Source organism: Crocodylus siamensis, chromosome 1 (genome assembly GCF_052110815.1).
Source record: "Crocodylus siamensis isolate JL-2025a chromosome 1, ASM5211081v1, whole genome shotgun sequence".
Classification (NCBI taxonomy): Eukaryota; Metazoa; Chordata; order Crocodylia; family Crocodylidae; genus Crocodylus; species Crocodylus siamensis.
Genome location: NC_143395.1, coordinates 213,768,357 through 213,782,373, shown reverse-complemented (window position 1 = coordinate 213,782,373; position 14,017 = coordinate 213,768,357). Strand labels below are relative to the sequence as shown.

Sequence of the window (14,017 nt, the reverse complement as noted above, 5' to 3'; positions counted from 1 at the left end):
CGGGTGGGCCTTGTGCCACAGGCAGAGGCTGGCCATGTCACTCAGGGTGCACATGCTGCTGGTTGGCCAGGCCTGGCTCGGCAACATTAATTTATCTCTCTTCCTCAGAATAACTGTTATGGTGTTATGCTAACCCTGTTTTGCTCGGCTACTGGTACTATTGCTTGCTCCCACGTAAGGGTAGTGAGAAACTGAGCTGTGGGAGGGTGAAGCAATTTGTCTACATCTGTGATTCTCAATCAGGATGCTGGGGCACCCTGGGGTTGCCTCCAAATCTGTTGAACGGTGTCATGAGGAGAAAAGTGAGGTGTTAGGATAGAGGTGGGTGAAATAGTGTATCCAGCCAGTGGTTGTGCTCCACTTCCCAGCAGTCTCTGCCTGCACGGATCTCAGCCAGTCTCCGTGTAGATTGCAGGAGTGCAAGGCTGTGACCACAGGGCTGCAGAATGGGCTCCAGTGCTGTCTGGCTCCACACTCATAGGGTCTCTATAAAGATTGGTCAGGAGCCACACAGGGAACTGCATCCAGGGGAGGGGCTGGAATCGTGGGGTAGTGACAGCATGGAGCCCAGCCCAGAGCAGTCACAATCTGTTCCCTGCATGCCCCTGCCCACAGAAGTGTGTGGGCAGTGAGTCATTGCTCTGCCTCAGCCCCGGCCACACGCTGTCACTGCCCTAAGATCCCAGAGTCTCCCAGGCCCTACATGTCCATCTTACTTTTGGCCATGGTCCCATTCCAGCCTCATGCCCTGCCCACATGGGTCCTTCCCTGGCAGTGGATGCAGGGTGAGCAGGCTGGAGTGTCTGGGTGGGGGGTGGGGCCACCACTGCAGAGGCTTCTAGGAAATAGTCCTCTTGGGCCATGTGGACTTGGGCCTCCCCCGCATTAGGAAATAAGCAGCTAAACTAAACTGATAAGCATAGGCTCAGGCTTGTCACTGCCTGAGGATCCCCCATCCCCACCATCAAACCCCTTTGCAGGGAAGTAAGAGCTGTAATCTATACATTCATATTTTTTAAATTGGGAGCTACTTGGTTTGCTAAAGTTATGGAAGGGTGCTTCAGGTCCAGTGAGGGCTGAGTCCAGGCCAGAAAGGTTGAGAGCCACTAGCTCACCTTTATACAGTGGGTGTCTTATTCTATTGTGTATACAGTCCAGGAGTACTATTGCCCACTGTCTCTTTCTAGTCCGCACATGTTAAAGTCTGGCATGTGCTATGTACTAGCATTATCGTGCTTTGAATAATATGTTGTGGGACCTTTAGAACATTGATCCAAGCTCCTGTTTTTGTAAGTGAACGTTTGAATTATTAAAAGAGCTACCCAGCATTGCTGCATAGACTTGGCTGGCTTTCTGCAGATGCTAAGTATTGTGAACCTCACTAGGGTAACAGATCACAAAGCTTGCCTGCATTCTGCACTTTATATGGTATGTTTAAGGAAGAAGTCCTAAGGTTGCTCTGCAATCTGAGCCTTCAACATACTGACACAGCGCACTGCCAGCAAGTCCTTAGTTTTATCTTTTTATCAGCCTAAACTCTTTAAAGGCAGACCTGTAATTACCAGGTAGCACAGCTGTACTGCTTGGTCCAGCAAAATTTTCACTTATCTCATTTTAATTTTGGCTCTTAAATTACATCCCCCCCCATCTCAAGTCTTCATCCTTGGAGAGGAAGGGAAGATAGGAGTATCACTGGCAAGAGTGCTCCTGCTTACTTAACAAAGACAACCTGGGCATTCTTGATCTTTCTGCAGTATGGAAGAGGTATTGCTTATAGCAGGGATAGTTAACGCTTTCTGGCTGTCAGCTGGAATGATCTACCCTGGGTTGTATTCTTGGTGACTGGATGACAAGCTGAGGGCAATTTAGGACAGTAGAAAGGAAAGCAACTACTTATTAATAAGGGTGATAGCATAAATTCCTCAGATAACTCTTGAACATAAGACCAGTACTTTGTGGATGTTCTGTACTGTGTGTAGTACAGAGTCCCTTACTGTGAATTGAGGCTATGTATTTTTTTGTTTGAAGATCGATCTGTGACACTTTTTAAACTGTAAAACTACATATTTCTGTAGTTTTATAACTACAAATTATAAAACTACTATTCTGGCTGAAATGATCTAGTTCGGGACGGTCCTGCTCTGAGCTTGGGGGTTGGACTGAATGACCTTCTGAGGTTCCTGGATCCAACCCTAATTTTCTATGATTTTTTTGGTATATTTTGTTTTGAACTCTCAAGTTCCTTCCATTCACCATGGAATGAGGTGAGCAGGCAAAACATGTGTCCTGTGCTGAAAGCTTCTAGATGTCTTTTTGAATGAAAAAGTAAACAAATATATGTCTTGTTAAAGCTTGCTTTTAGTTGATCCCATTGCAGATAAGTTAATGAAACAACTAGGGGTGCAGTGATAGAGATTTTTTTGGGCTGATACCTGGGGCGGATTTTTAATGAGCCATATTAGTCAATACCGATTGGATTGCCGATATGCAGCCAAGCAACTTGGAGAACAGGTCAGGCTGGTAAGTCTGTTGTGGGGAAAGGGGCGAGGAGGGAAGGGATGTGGGGGGAGGGTACAGATTGAGGCCCCTGCAGTGAGGGAGGGAGTGGGGCTGGGGCAGGTGCTGCACAGCTGGGCCAGAATGGAGGAATGGAGCTGTGAATAGCTCATCTGAGGTGGGGAGAGGGGTGGCGGCTCCCCTGCTGCGCATACCCTGGGAGGGCATGGAGGGTGTGTGCCCCCAGAGCTGTGTGTGGGGTGAAGGCGGGGTGCTGCTGCAGGCTGGTGCCAAGGGTGGCGCTGGACTCGTCCTGGTGGGGGGCTGGGCCAGGCTATGCTTGAGGTAGGCGGCAGCAGTGCTGGGGGTGGGGGCTGAAGCCACCACAAAATTTGTCATAGGCCCCCCCCCCCAGTGCTACCACTGCCCGCTCCGAGCACAGCCCCAGCCCAGCCCTCACCAGGAAGAGCTCGGTTCAGTCCGCCCTCACCCCGTGTGCAGATCTGGGACCACCGCCCCCCTCCCCCATGCCCTCCCGGGGGGGTGTGCAGTGATGGGAGCCCCCGCACACCCCACATGACTCATTTGCAACTCTGTCCCATGCCCTGTCCTGGCTGTGCAGCACCTGCCCCAGCTCCACTCCCTCCCTCACCACAGGGGTCCTTGATCTGCTCCCTTCCCTTCCCCTGCACCTCTTCCTGTGCTCCTGATTGCCTGCATGTGTGCACAGGCCATTTATTGGTGACATTATCAGCCCAAAAAGATTGATTGCCAATACTGTCAATTTTCCTTATAATGGTGCCCATTCAATATGGGACTAGTGCATCGGTGCACCTCTAGAAACAGCAGGGAAGTTAAGAAACTGGTTCTCATAGCATATAGTAAAACAGTTGGATTTTGCGTACCAAAAAAAGCTAATGGTAAAAGCTCTCTGTGTAAGAGGGGCAAAGTTAATCTGTAACGAGAACAGTTGTTCTCTGTTTCCTGACTTATTTTCTTGTCTGATGCATTCTGTTAATGTTTAGCTTAACACGTGGCCCTGCTTAGCTTCCTATATCACTTGCCAACAAGAGTAGCACAGATTACAGAATTTTATTTTTTGGTATCAGCTGAACTACTTTCTGTGGTTTTAAACATACTTCACATATGCAGCCTTCTGATACTGCATTGCAGGATATGAGAAGGTAACTTCTTTTCAGGTTCTCAACTATCAACTAGTGATTTTCAACCTGGGTGCAGTGGTAGCAAGTTTGGCCATGGCTAGCAGGGTCAAATGGCCCCTAATTTTGTGGCAGTGTTCTGCCTCCCAAATTCTGGTAGTCTGACAGGCTAGATAATGGTTCCACAGGTTGGATGTAGCCCACAGGCCCTATGCTTGACACCTGGTTATAGACAATGAAGTTAGATGGGTCTAGGATATAGGGATGTAAATATCATTTAAAAACTTCTGTTTAACCTCTTCTAATTATATTGGTTAAATGGTTAACTGATGACACAGCAGCTGGAACACAGTTGCATGTAAATGACTTGATTTATTAGCACTGTGTGGACATATGCAGTTGCTGGATCAGTGCCTAGTAAGAGGTTTGCTAGGCACTGTTCGTTATAGACTAGGGTGTACATTTAAGCAAATATCTAAGTATTCTGAATTTTTTTCATTGTAGGAATCAAAGTTTAAAGAAACTGGAGTGATCACTCCTGAAGAGGTAAGTGTCTTGAACATTTAAATTATATTTGGAAAAGATACTAAAAGACTTGTAACTTAATAGATTATGCCTTAACATTTCATCTGTCTGAAATGGGTTGTGTAACTGGTAGCTTGCACCTTCTCTAGATTTTCATAAATTGCACGTGGTATTTCTGCTTTAAAGGAGAAGCAACGTGTTTCAGCAACAAAATTCCTTTTTGGGTGAAAATTGGGGCATAGTGTTTTGGTATTCAAATGTAGGATGGGTTCTTTCATGGGTGAGCTAAACATCAGAGAGGTAGCTTGGGTTTTCTGGCTCAGAAATTCCATCCTGCCTGGGAGTCATGGTGTAGGGCAAAGTCCCTGAAAATTCTGTCCCTTGGGTGACCTGAAGAGGAGCTTCCCACAGAAGTCCTGGTTCACTAGAAGTTGGCCTGATAGGGTCGCAACATAGAATTGGCCACCTCTCATACTTCACCACTTCCCTGCACATCCCAGAAGGTTGTCCTTTGCTGGTTTTGTGTGAAATATGAGCAATCTGTAACAGTCTACAAAGGGAGTAGCTATAAACGGAAACAGACCAGGATTACAAACATGCATTTCCTGAATCTAGTGTAGAAAGAAACTGAGTTCACACGTCCACTTGCTTACTCTTTTCTATTCAATTTTGTAAATAGCTAGTGTTTGAAAGATGCCTCTGAAATTCTATTCAAAGACTAAAAAACAATGTAGAGAAGAGAATGGTTGAAATGGAAAAGTGGTAAAGACATAAACATAAACAGAAGGAAAGAGATATACAAACTGGAATAGGATTCAAGAGGAGGTGGTGGGAAGGCAGGTAATCTGAGAAAACAAATGAAGCAGAAAATTACTCTGATTTTAATAACTAATACTTCTTTATATGACATGCAAGAGTTGGATTCTGTTTGTCAGCTCTGTGTCCTGTAGCCTGTGATTTAGGCGTATTTATGCCTACATGTGTCAGGATGTTTTTAAGCCTTCTTTAGAGGCGCTGAGTAATGCTGCAGCTAGGGCTGTGGACTTGAACTGGGGTGGGCTGATTCTCCTGCTAGGAGCAAAGCCAGAGAGTCCTGACTTAAGGGTCTTGCCCTTCACTCAGGGTCAGACCAATTGCCTTATTTGGGGTTAGGAAGGAATTTTACCCCATGGTCAGATTAGCATATGAACTTTGGGGGGGTGCGGGTTGCCTTCCTCTGTAGCAGGGGTGTGGCCTCAACCCAGGAATCTCTGGAGCGTATATTGATAATATTTCATAAAAGCAGGATAGTGGCTGCCATAGTTCCCCTGCTTTACTTGTGGCTGGTGTGGGTGTTAGGTCTATGATGTATGGTTAGATGAAATGGCTTGGATAGGGACAGTGGACACCTGGCAGGGCCAAACCATACTTCGGGCTGAGCAAGACTCTGGTCAGGGGTGTCTGGGAGAGTCCCTTGGGGCCACAGTGGTTCAAGAAGGATTTCAATCTGTAATCTCAGCCCAAATCCAAGTTCCTTATTCCTTATTTGAGCCTATATACTTAGTACAGTGGACTTAGTACAGTAGACAGTGGGCTCTCAGTTAGCAGCCTGGCATGGCCAAGCTGTGCTTTGGGCCAGATGAGACTCTGGTCAGGGGTGTCTGGGAGAGTCCCCCAGTACTACAGAGGCATGATGTGGGGTAGTCCGAGAGAAATTTCCTGCCATATTCCTAGCCCAAATGCTAGTTCCTTATTTGAGCCATTATACTTAGTATGATGGGGAGTGGGGAGGGGTCAATTGGCACCTTAGCACAAACAAACTGTGCTTTGGGCTGGGCAAGACTCTGTTTAGAGATACCTGAGAGAGCCCCCTGATGGTACAGAGGCATGTTGTGGGGTAGCTCCAAAAGGATTTCCAACCATAATCCCAGCCCAAAATCCAGTTCATTATTTGAGCCCATATAGTTAGTACAGTGCCTGGGGGACTGTGAGTGGGCAGCCCAGGACAAACAACCCACGCTTTGTGCCAGGCAAGATTCTGATCAGGGATGTCCAGGTGAGCCCCTAGTACCACAGGGGAATGGCATGAGGTGGCCCGAGAAGGATTTCCAGCCATAATCCCAGCCCAAAAGCCAGTTTCTTATCCGGGACCATATACTTAGTACAGTGAGTATGGGGGGCTGTCAGTTTGCAGCCTGGCAGGGCTGAACTGTGCTTTGAGTCAGGTAGGACTACATTCAGGTGTTCTTTGGGACAGTCCCTCGGTGGCATCAACAGGAAGTTTGGGGTGGCCCAAGAAATATTTTGCACCAGAATCCCATCTTAATTTGATCTTCATTTAGGGCTCTGTACTTGATGCAGGATATAATTTTACATATTAATTAGTAAATATGCATAGCTAATGATATTCTTTCTCTTTAAAATGTGTGATTAATTAATAAACAGCTTTTATTGGTTGTAGATTAGCTTGAGAAAGGAACCAGGCATAAAGAATAAAGAACTGGGAATAAGGAGACAACTTCAGCTTCATAGAAAATGATGAACAAGCAAGCAAATGTCAAAAATGAAAATAATTTTAAGAAGTTCCTGAACAACAGGCTACAAAAAGTAGGCTAAAGGTTGCTCAGTGATTTTTAATGCCAGTCAGATCTGGTTTAGGGCAGGATACTTTTTAAATTTGGGGTAAACATAGACATAGGTTTTACGCTAATTAATATTCATATCGGGAACATTTACAAAAACTTGGCCTTGTTTAGTAAGCTATTTGCTGTTGAGCCCTGAAATAGAATATAAAAATGTTTACTCTTCAGGCTTGAACTATGGTACTTGGTTTATTTGCAAATGGGCTGTTCAGAAAAATAAGTACTCTTTAAAACCTAATTTGAAATCTAGGTGAGAACTTTTCCTGAACAGTCTGGCCACCTGTTAGGCTTTTTAGGACTTCATGCCTTAAAGAAATTTAATAAGATTGCTGTTTCTTTTAAACTACTGGACACTTTCATAAATGTTAATCTTTTGCTTTTATATAAATGACCAAATGGTGTGTGTAAAGCACATCTCATCTGAATTTTGTTATTCACTTTATCTTCACTTTTTCCTTGTGAGTATTTAATTTTAGTAGGACTGGCTCTTTGAACCTTTCCTGGACCGCAGAATACCTCTGAGAGTTAACCACAGTAGGAAGGCTGTCCTGAAATTGGATTAACAATTCACAAGAGTTTGAGAGCTCATTTGCTCATGTTAAGTTCTCCTTGGATGTCTAAGAAACTTGCTTTCCAGAGATTTTTTATTAAGGCTTTTTGTTGTAGCTTGCATGTTTTGTGGCTGGTTTTTTCTTTCTCCAACAGGTGTATTGTTTAGGTCTCTTGTTCTTATTTGGATCTCTTTTTAAATTCAATGGTCAAATAAAATGTTCAGAATTACCCATGAGTGTTCTAATTACCATTATTAAGCAGTTTCATGTTGTGAGAAATAGTTCCAGCATATTGCCAAGTATATTGAATTCACTTCTTTCATCAGCTTCAGGGATGAACTGTTTTTCTTATGGGGGGGGAATGATGGGGGCGGTACATGTTTCTGTCTCTGTTTTAGAGGGGAGGTTGTTTGTTTGTTTGTTTTGGGGGAGACCCCAAAAAATACTGCACTGACAAAACAAAACAAAAAACTCTATGAGTCTAAGAAGCCAAGAAAGACCTGTTAACAGTGCATCTTTTCTGAATGAAAGTAGACCACATTAATAGTCTGTTTCATTAATAGGAATAAAAAGGAGCCCTGAAAGCATTGGTTAACATAAGACTGTTAATCACTACACCAAAATAAGTTGACTTACTGCCACTTATATTTATGTCTTAGAAAATCTTCCTTTATTATTTCTAATAGTTGTAGGGACTGAAACATTTATCTTGGAATCATCTCTAAAAATGAATTCTCTTAGGAGAAAGCCATCTCTTTAACAATGCTGATGTATTCTTTGGAATTTTGAGTGCATCAGTTAAATGTAATGCACACAAGTAACTGAGCAGTGCCTAATGCCAGATGTCTGCTTGTAAGCAAAACATGACCTTTGTGCAACTTTGCTGATGCATCTCAGTTCTAGACTTGTAGTTTTGTTGTTCCAATTTTATTCTCTTTAAAACTGACTTTGTTTAATGAATTTGGTGCTGGTCTCGTGCTTGAGAGTAGAACTATAAAATTGTAAAATCTCTAGGGATTACTGACTTTTTTTTGTCAGTTAATCCACATCACCTCCTGTCCTCTCTGGCTTCTGGTAGGTCTAGATATTTGGTTTAATATTGCATGTATTGGTTTTCATTAATGTTCTTTTGAATTCTTGCTAGTAATACTGCAAGAGGAGGCTACCAGATTTATCTTTTACATACATACACATTTCACAAAACTAATCTCCAAACGCTTAGAAGATGTTCTGTTTTAACATTATTCTGCAGTATTCTGAGCTCAAATACACATGTAGCACTAGAGCATAGAGTTGTCCAAACTGCACAAAATGCTAAAAGTTCTGAAAATCGAATTGAAAGATGTTGTAACTTATTTCATTAGAAGTTTACAGTGTTGGCTCAATAAAAAAAAAATCTTGACTGTGTTCTTTACCATGGTTACTACAAACAGTCTATTCTAGTGGTTTAAAATAAATATAGGATTCTGAAATATTCTATGAATTTCCTGCATTAGTCATAGTTCTCTTGCCTAACAAAATGACTGACTGTAAATCTTGCTAAATTATCTTACTGGTGTTCCCTTTTGAAGTTCTACTTCAGTTCCTAGGAAATGTCTGGAGAAAGGTACCTATTAAAAAAAGAAATTACTTTTCAAGAACTGTATTTGAACAAATGTTACAGTACTTTCTGCTGATATACATTGTTTTGGAAGATGTGTGTAAAAATGGCTAACAAATCTATACACAGTACTGCAGGGAGCTGTAGTACGATGTTTTTCAACAGAGTAATACGTTACTAGTACTTTAAAATGGGGAAGTGGTGGAATGACAGACATGTACAGCACTTGAAAAATTACTTGTGATTAAAGAACAAGTGAAGTGTACTGTTTCTTAATGTTATTTTTTCATATTATGTACAGAATAAGGTAATAAAGCAAGCAAAAAGGGACTGGATCAGAATGAATTAATATACACTCTCAACCTATGTCATTGCTTTTTTTTTTAATATCCAAGGGACTCTCTAAATGTAATTCTGTGCTAAAAGTCATTTAGGTAAAGAAATTTCTTTAAGTATTTTAAAAACCTACCTCTTGAGAAAGGGGAACGTGTGTGTTCATGTGTGGGAAAACTTCACGTGTTGACCTGACACTTCTGGGTCCCTGATCCTAATGAGCACATCTGTAATATAAATATTAACTAATACTTATCACTGTTTATTCACTTCTGTGTTTTTTCTGTCAACTAAATGGAGTCAATTAGTCACTTTTCACTTGGGTTTTTCTTGCTCTAAAGTGAGGTTTTAATAGCTGCAGGAGAATTTTTTTTTTTTTTTAATTGAACCAACTACATGGTTAGGATAGACTTAGACAAGCTTTCAAATACAGTATGTTCTTCAGGTTATTTTTGTAATTTCCAAAAAAGCTGCTTTTACAACAATTAAATGTTGACTTACCAAGTTATCTCCTCATCTAACAGGTAGCTTTTTAAAAAGCATTTTTGTAAATCTTTGGCACGTGCCTATAGAGAACAAAACTAGTTTTTCATCATGGTAAACAGTAAGCAGATATGTTCAGTCTGGGCTGCTTGACTTGCATGCTGGTTTCCATGAGGTTCCAATAAGGGAGGTAGAAAGGAGAATGTTCTGAAGTTAATGCCGTCTGTCCTTGCCATTATGACTTGTTACTGCATGGTGTGTGAAATTGAGGTTATGTAATATAAAGAAAAACATTTAGCTGGTATGAATTAGCATTGTTTGTACATGCTTATTATATCCAAGAAATGTGGCTTTCGTACAACTGAAAAGTTATCTGCTCAAATTTAAGAGTCTTGTTCTATATACTACATTTCCTCCTCTCTTTCTTTTCCTGCAGTTTGTGGCAGCTGGAGACCATTTAGTTCACCACTGTCCAACTTGGCAATGGTAAGTAAAAGTGAATGAGCTACAGAAATGTAGCACCAAGGTAAGTGTTTTGGCCATATTTAAATCACTGTTTAAATTGCTATTTAAATAGCATTGGTCACCCATGAACCTCTCTTGGCTATACTGATTATGAAGAAAGGGAAATACTGAGATCATGCCCAACTAAAATGTTCTGTGACGGGAGTTAAAGCAGGGGTGGGCAAAGTGCTGTCCTTAGGCTGGATCAGACCCATGGCAGACTCCATTTCCTTGCAGCCCCTGCCTGCGTTGTTTAGGCCAGTCTCTATGGAGACCCCAAGAGCTGCAGGGATGTTGACAGCACAGTGCCAGGCAGAGATGTGGGACATTTTCTGGTGTCTTATTTTTCAGTGGGAAACTTTCCATTTCTAAAAATTCATTGTTTCATAAAATTCATTAGTAATAATGACTAGATGCCAATACAATATTAGGCAAGCTTGGCAGTTTCAAAGTTGTAATTAATGTTTTTCAGGTGATTATCCCTAGGAAGTGTATGATCATGTACATATGTTTTATTGATTTGTAAACAGGAGGGTAAATATACTTGCATAATAATCCAAACCAAAAATCAAGTTATGAATTCACTTAATTGGCTGGGCAGGTCAAATCAAAACCAAAGCTAAAATTCTTATTTCATCTCAGACTGCAGGTGACAGCAAAACTAAAACTGATTTAAATTTTTGTTTCACTTTCAGTTCATCAAACACACAGAGCAGTGTCTCATTTCTTGTCTTGAGTTGGGGAAGTTAGAAGTATTTGAATAAGATCTGTTTAGTTTTTTAGTGCTTTTGGTTTGAAGTAATAATAATAGTGCCTAATCAGAAAAAAAACCTAGTGTGTGGCATCATTCTGGTGAAATTCAAGCCATTGAAGGAAGAAAGTTGGTAGACGTCAATATTGCAGGCAGGAGTATGGTAACAACATAACAAGAATGAAGAAACATGTAATAACGTGTAGAAATTGTCCTGAAAGAGTACAAGCCATATACAGAAAGCTAATACAGCAAAGTGGTGGAACAACCTCCTCTGAGACGTCAACTTCAGGAATCCTATGTAAGTAAACAAATTAATTTGTTAAACAGCACAGAGTATAGACTAGCATCTATATTGTTTTAAAAGTTGTTAATGCAACTTTGGACTATTATTTATTTGGTTTTTTTTAAATATTTGTATCCTGCTTTTCTGCTTGCACTAAGCACCCAAAGTGGTGTGTGTGTGCGTGTATGTATGTATAGTTAAGCCTTTTGTGGGGGGTGTACACGTACACATGTATATACATACGTATACGTGTGTGTAAGTAACTATGTATGTATGTATAGTTAGCTATTTAAACTGAGGAGAGTGAGCTTGGTCCTCTGGCTGATGGCAGAGGTCAGACTATACTTCTCTTTGACTCTGCAGTCCCAGAGTAGCTGAGTGTTCTTCCTGCAGGAAGTAGGGAAGCAAGCTCCCTGCCACTTTTCCTTTTTCTGATGGATGGGGCCAAACTAGAATAGGCTAAAATAAATATCTTTTCCTCTTTTTGTTGCAGGAACTTGGTAGCTCAAGTGAAATAGCAAATTTGCAAAAAATGGAAAATTAAAATGTTGACCTGCCAGGTATGGGGGAAGAAGCAGGATTCTCACTTTCCAGATGATTGTCACCAGATACGTGATCCATCATGAGTAGCTGTTCAAGACAGTCAAGTCTTTTATCAGGCTTTGTGGACAAAATGTCAAAAGAAGATCAAGAAAAAGCAGATGAGACACTAGCTTAAGCTATTTTTGCAAGTGATACACCTCTTTCCGTAACTGAAAATCAATACTGAAAGGAAGATTACAAACTAATTCTCCTGTCATATAAGTTACCGTCACGTTATTGCTTATCACACTCTCTCTTAGAGAATATGAGAGAGTTCAAACAATGGTTATTCAAAAGATTGGTCAAGCAGAATTGCTGACTGATGTCAGATGGATGGACTGATATATACAAGGAAATCCTTTATTGAATGTTATGTTAGCAACACCTGAACCAATATTCCTGAAAGCACTTGCTACCAAATAGTCTTGTCATATAGGTGAATACATAACCAAATTACTGAGTGATGAGATTGAAAGTGCAGGTCCCTGATAATGTGAGTAACATGAAAGCTGCATGGCAAATATTAAAGGCAAAGCATCCTCATTTAATAGTATTTGGCTGTCTTGCTCATGGGTTGAATCTTCTGGCAAAGGACATGGTGAGTGTGAATACAATGAAAACAATATTGGCAAACTTCACAGCAGTTGTGAAGGTAGTCAACAATCATCATGTTGCTTATCAGATTTTGAAGAAATTACAGAAAGAGAAGTAAGGGAAGGAAAGTGCACTTTTATTGCCAGGAGAAACTAGATGGGGCTCAGGTACAGAGTGTTTACGTAGTTTGCTGTGCGCAAAGAACTGCTTGCTGTGTACTTCAGTAGATGACACGGTATCCCAAATTATCCAGGGTATGTTCTGGGTTTGAGTTCAAGGAGCATTCAGTTCGCTTCTACCAGTTTCAGTGGCTATCAAGAAACTTGAAGGAGATGCATGCACCAAGCCTTTTAAGTATTCCAGAGAGATTCAGACAGCTGATTGAAAATCCAGTTGAGCTTTTGCCTTTTTTACCTCTTTCCAAAAAGAAAGGAGTAGTAAAACAAATGTTTACTAAGAGATCTGCATTTTGCTCTCCTCCAGTTCATCTGGCAGCAAATCTTTAACACAGAGGACAACACTTATCAGAAGATGAATTATCTACTGCTATCAGTACATTTATGGAAGTAGCTAAGAGTGTCCCCAGCATCGACGAAATAGCCGCAATGACAGACATTGCTGAGTACTGCGCAAAAAGGAGAAAACTTTGAAGCAAAGACATTTGGTGGGCAGCAGAGTATAGTCTCCTCTCACATGGTGGAAGGGACAGTGTAACACCCAACTGTTGTCCAGGATTGCTCTGAGGATCCTAAGCATTCCACCAATGGCAGCGTCTTGTGAACAGAACTGGAAGGCTTTCAGCTCAATCGAGCACTGTTAAGCTTATTTCTATTTCTCAAAATCTTGTTCCTGAAGAATCAGTCAGAAGCACAATTAGTGAAGAAGATGCAGTGTGATAAGTTGCCCCTGCCCATAGCCTCATTAGTAAAACTATCCTTTAAAGAAAGAGACTGTGGTTTGAGTAGTTCTGAATCAGGTTTGTCTCAATCTGATTCTGAAATGGAACTAATAAGCGGTGCAAGTGATTCTACAGATAGTGACAGTGAAACTGGAGGTGCTGCAGTGACCTCAGTGGAAGAAAGTTGAACTCTGTTGAAGTAGATGAGTGGACAACCACAGCAGATCATGCACAGTTCTTTGCGTGTTAAAATTAGTGTGTCAACGTTTTTCAGTGCCTTCATTTTTTTTCTTAAATTTAAACACTGTAAAGGAAGTACGTGCTATTGTGTAGTGTCTTGAGTTTTTTACAAGTACTTCAATAAAATAATTTCCACATAAAACTTTGAATTTGTTTGAATGTAACATTAATATACTATAATTTGAATAAACCACATTCAGTGTGCTGTATTTAATTTTGTTTTCTAATCAAATATTTCAGTTCAAATACTTGTGGCTGTTGGGTCATGAAATTAACATGGGGGTACTTTTTTAGTTTCATTTACTAAAAGTAAGTCAAATAAACATGCTGCATCAGATTGTACTCTAGGGCTTTGGAAAATTTTCCAATTCAAAATTTTTCTGGAAAACCCAC

The 14,017-nt window shown here is 41.1% G+C and overlaps 1 protein-coding gene across 2 annotated transcripts in view; it reads left to right on the top strand.

Annotated features, from left to right (window-relative positions):
* Positions 1-14,017, top strand: part of ATG3 (autophagy related 3) — a 41,117-nt gene that overhangs the window by 856 nt on the left and 26,244 nt on the right. For both annotated transcript variants that reach the window (XM_090056321.1, XM_090056330.1), the window contains exons 2-3: positions 4,161-4,202; positions 10,206-10,255. In XM_090056321.1, the coding sequence (XP_089912447.1) occupies positions 4,161-4,202; positions 10,206-10,255 (92 nt within the window). The remainder of the gene's footprint in view (positions 1-4,160; positions 4,203-10,205; positions 10,256-14,017) is intronic.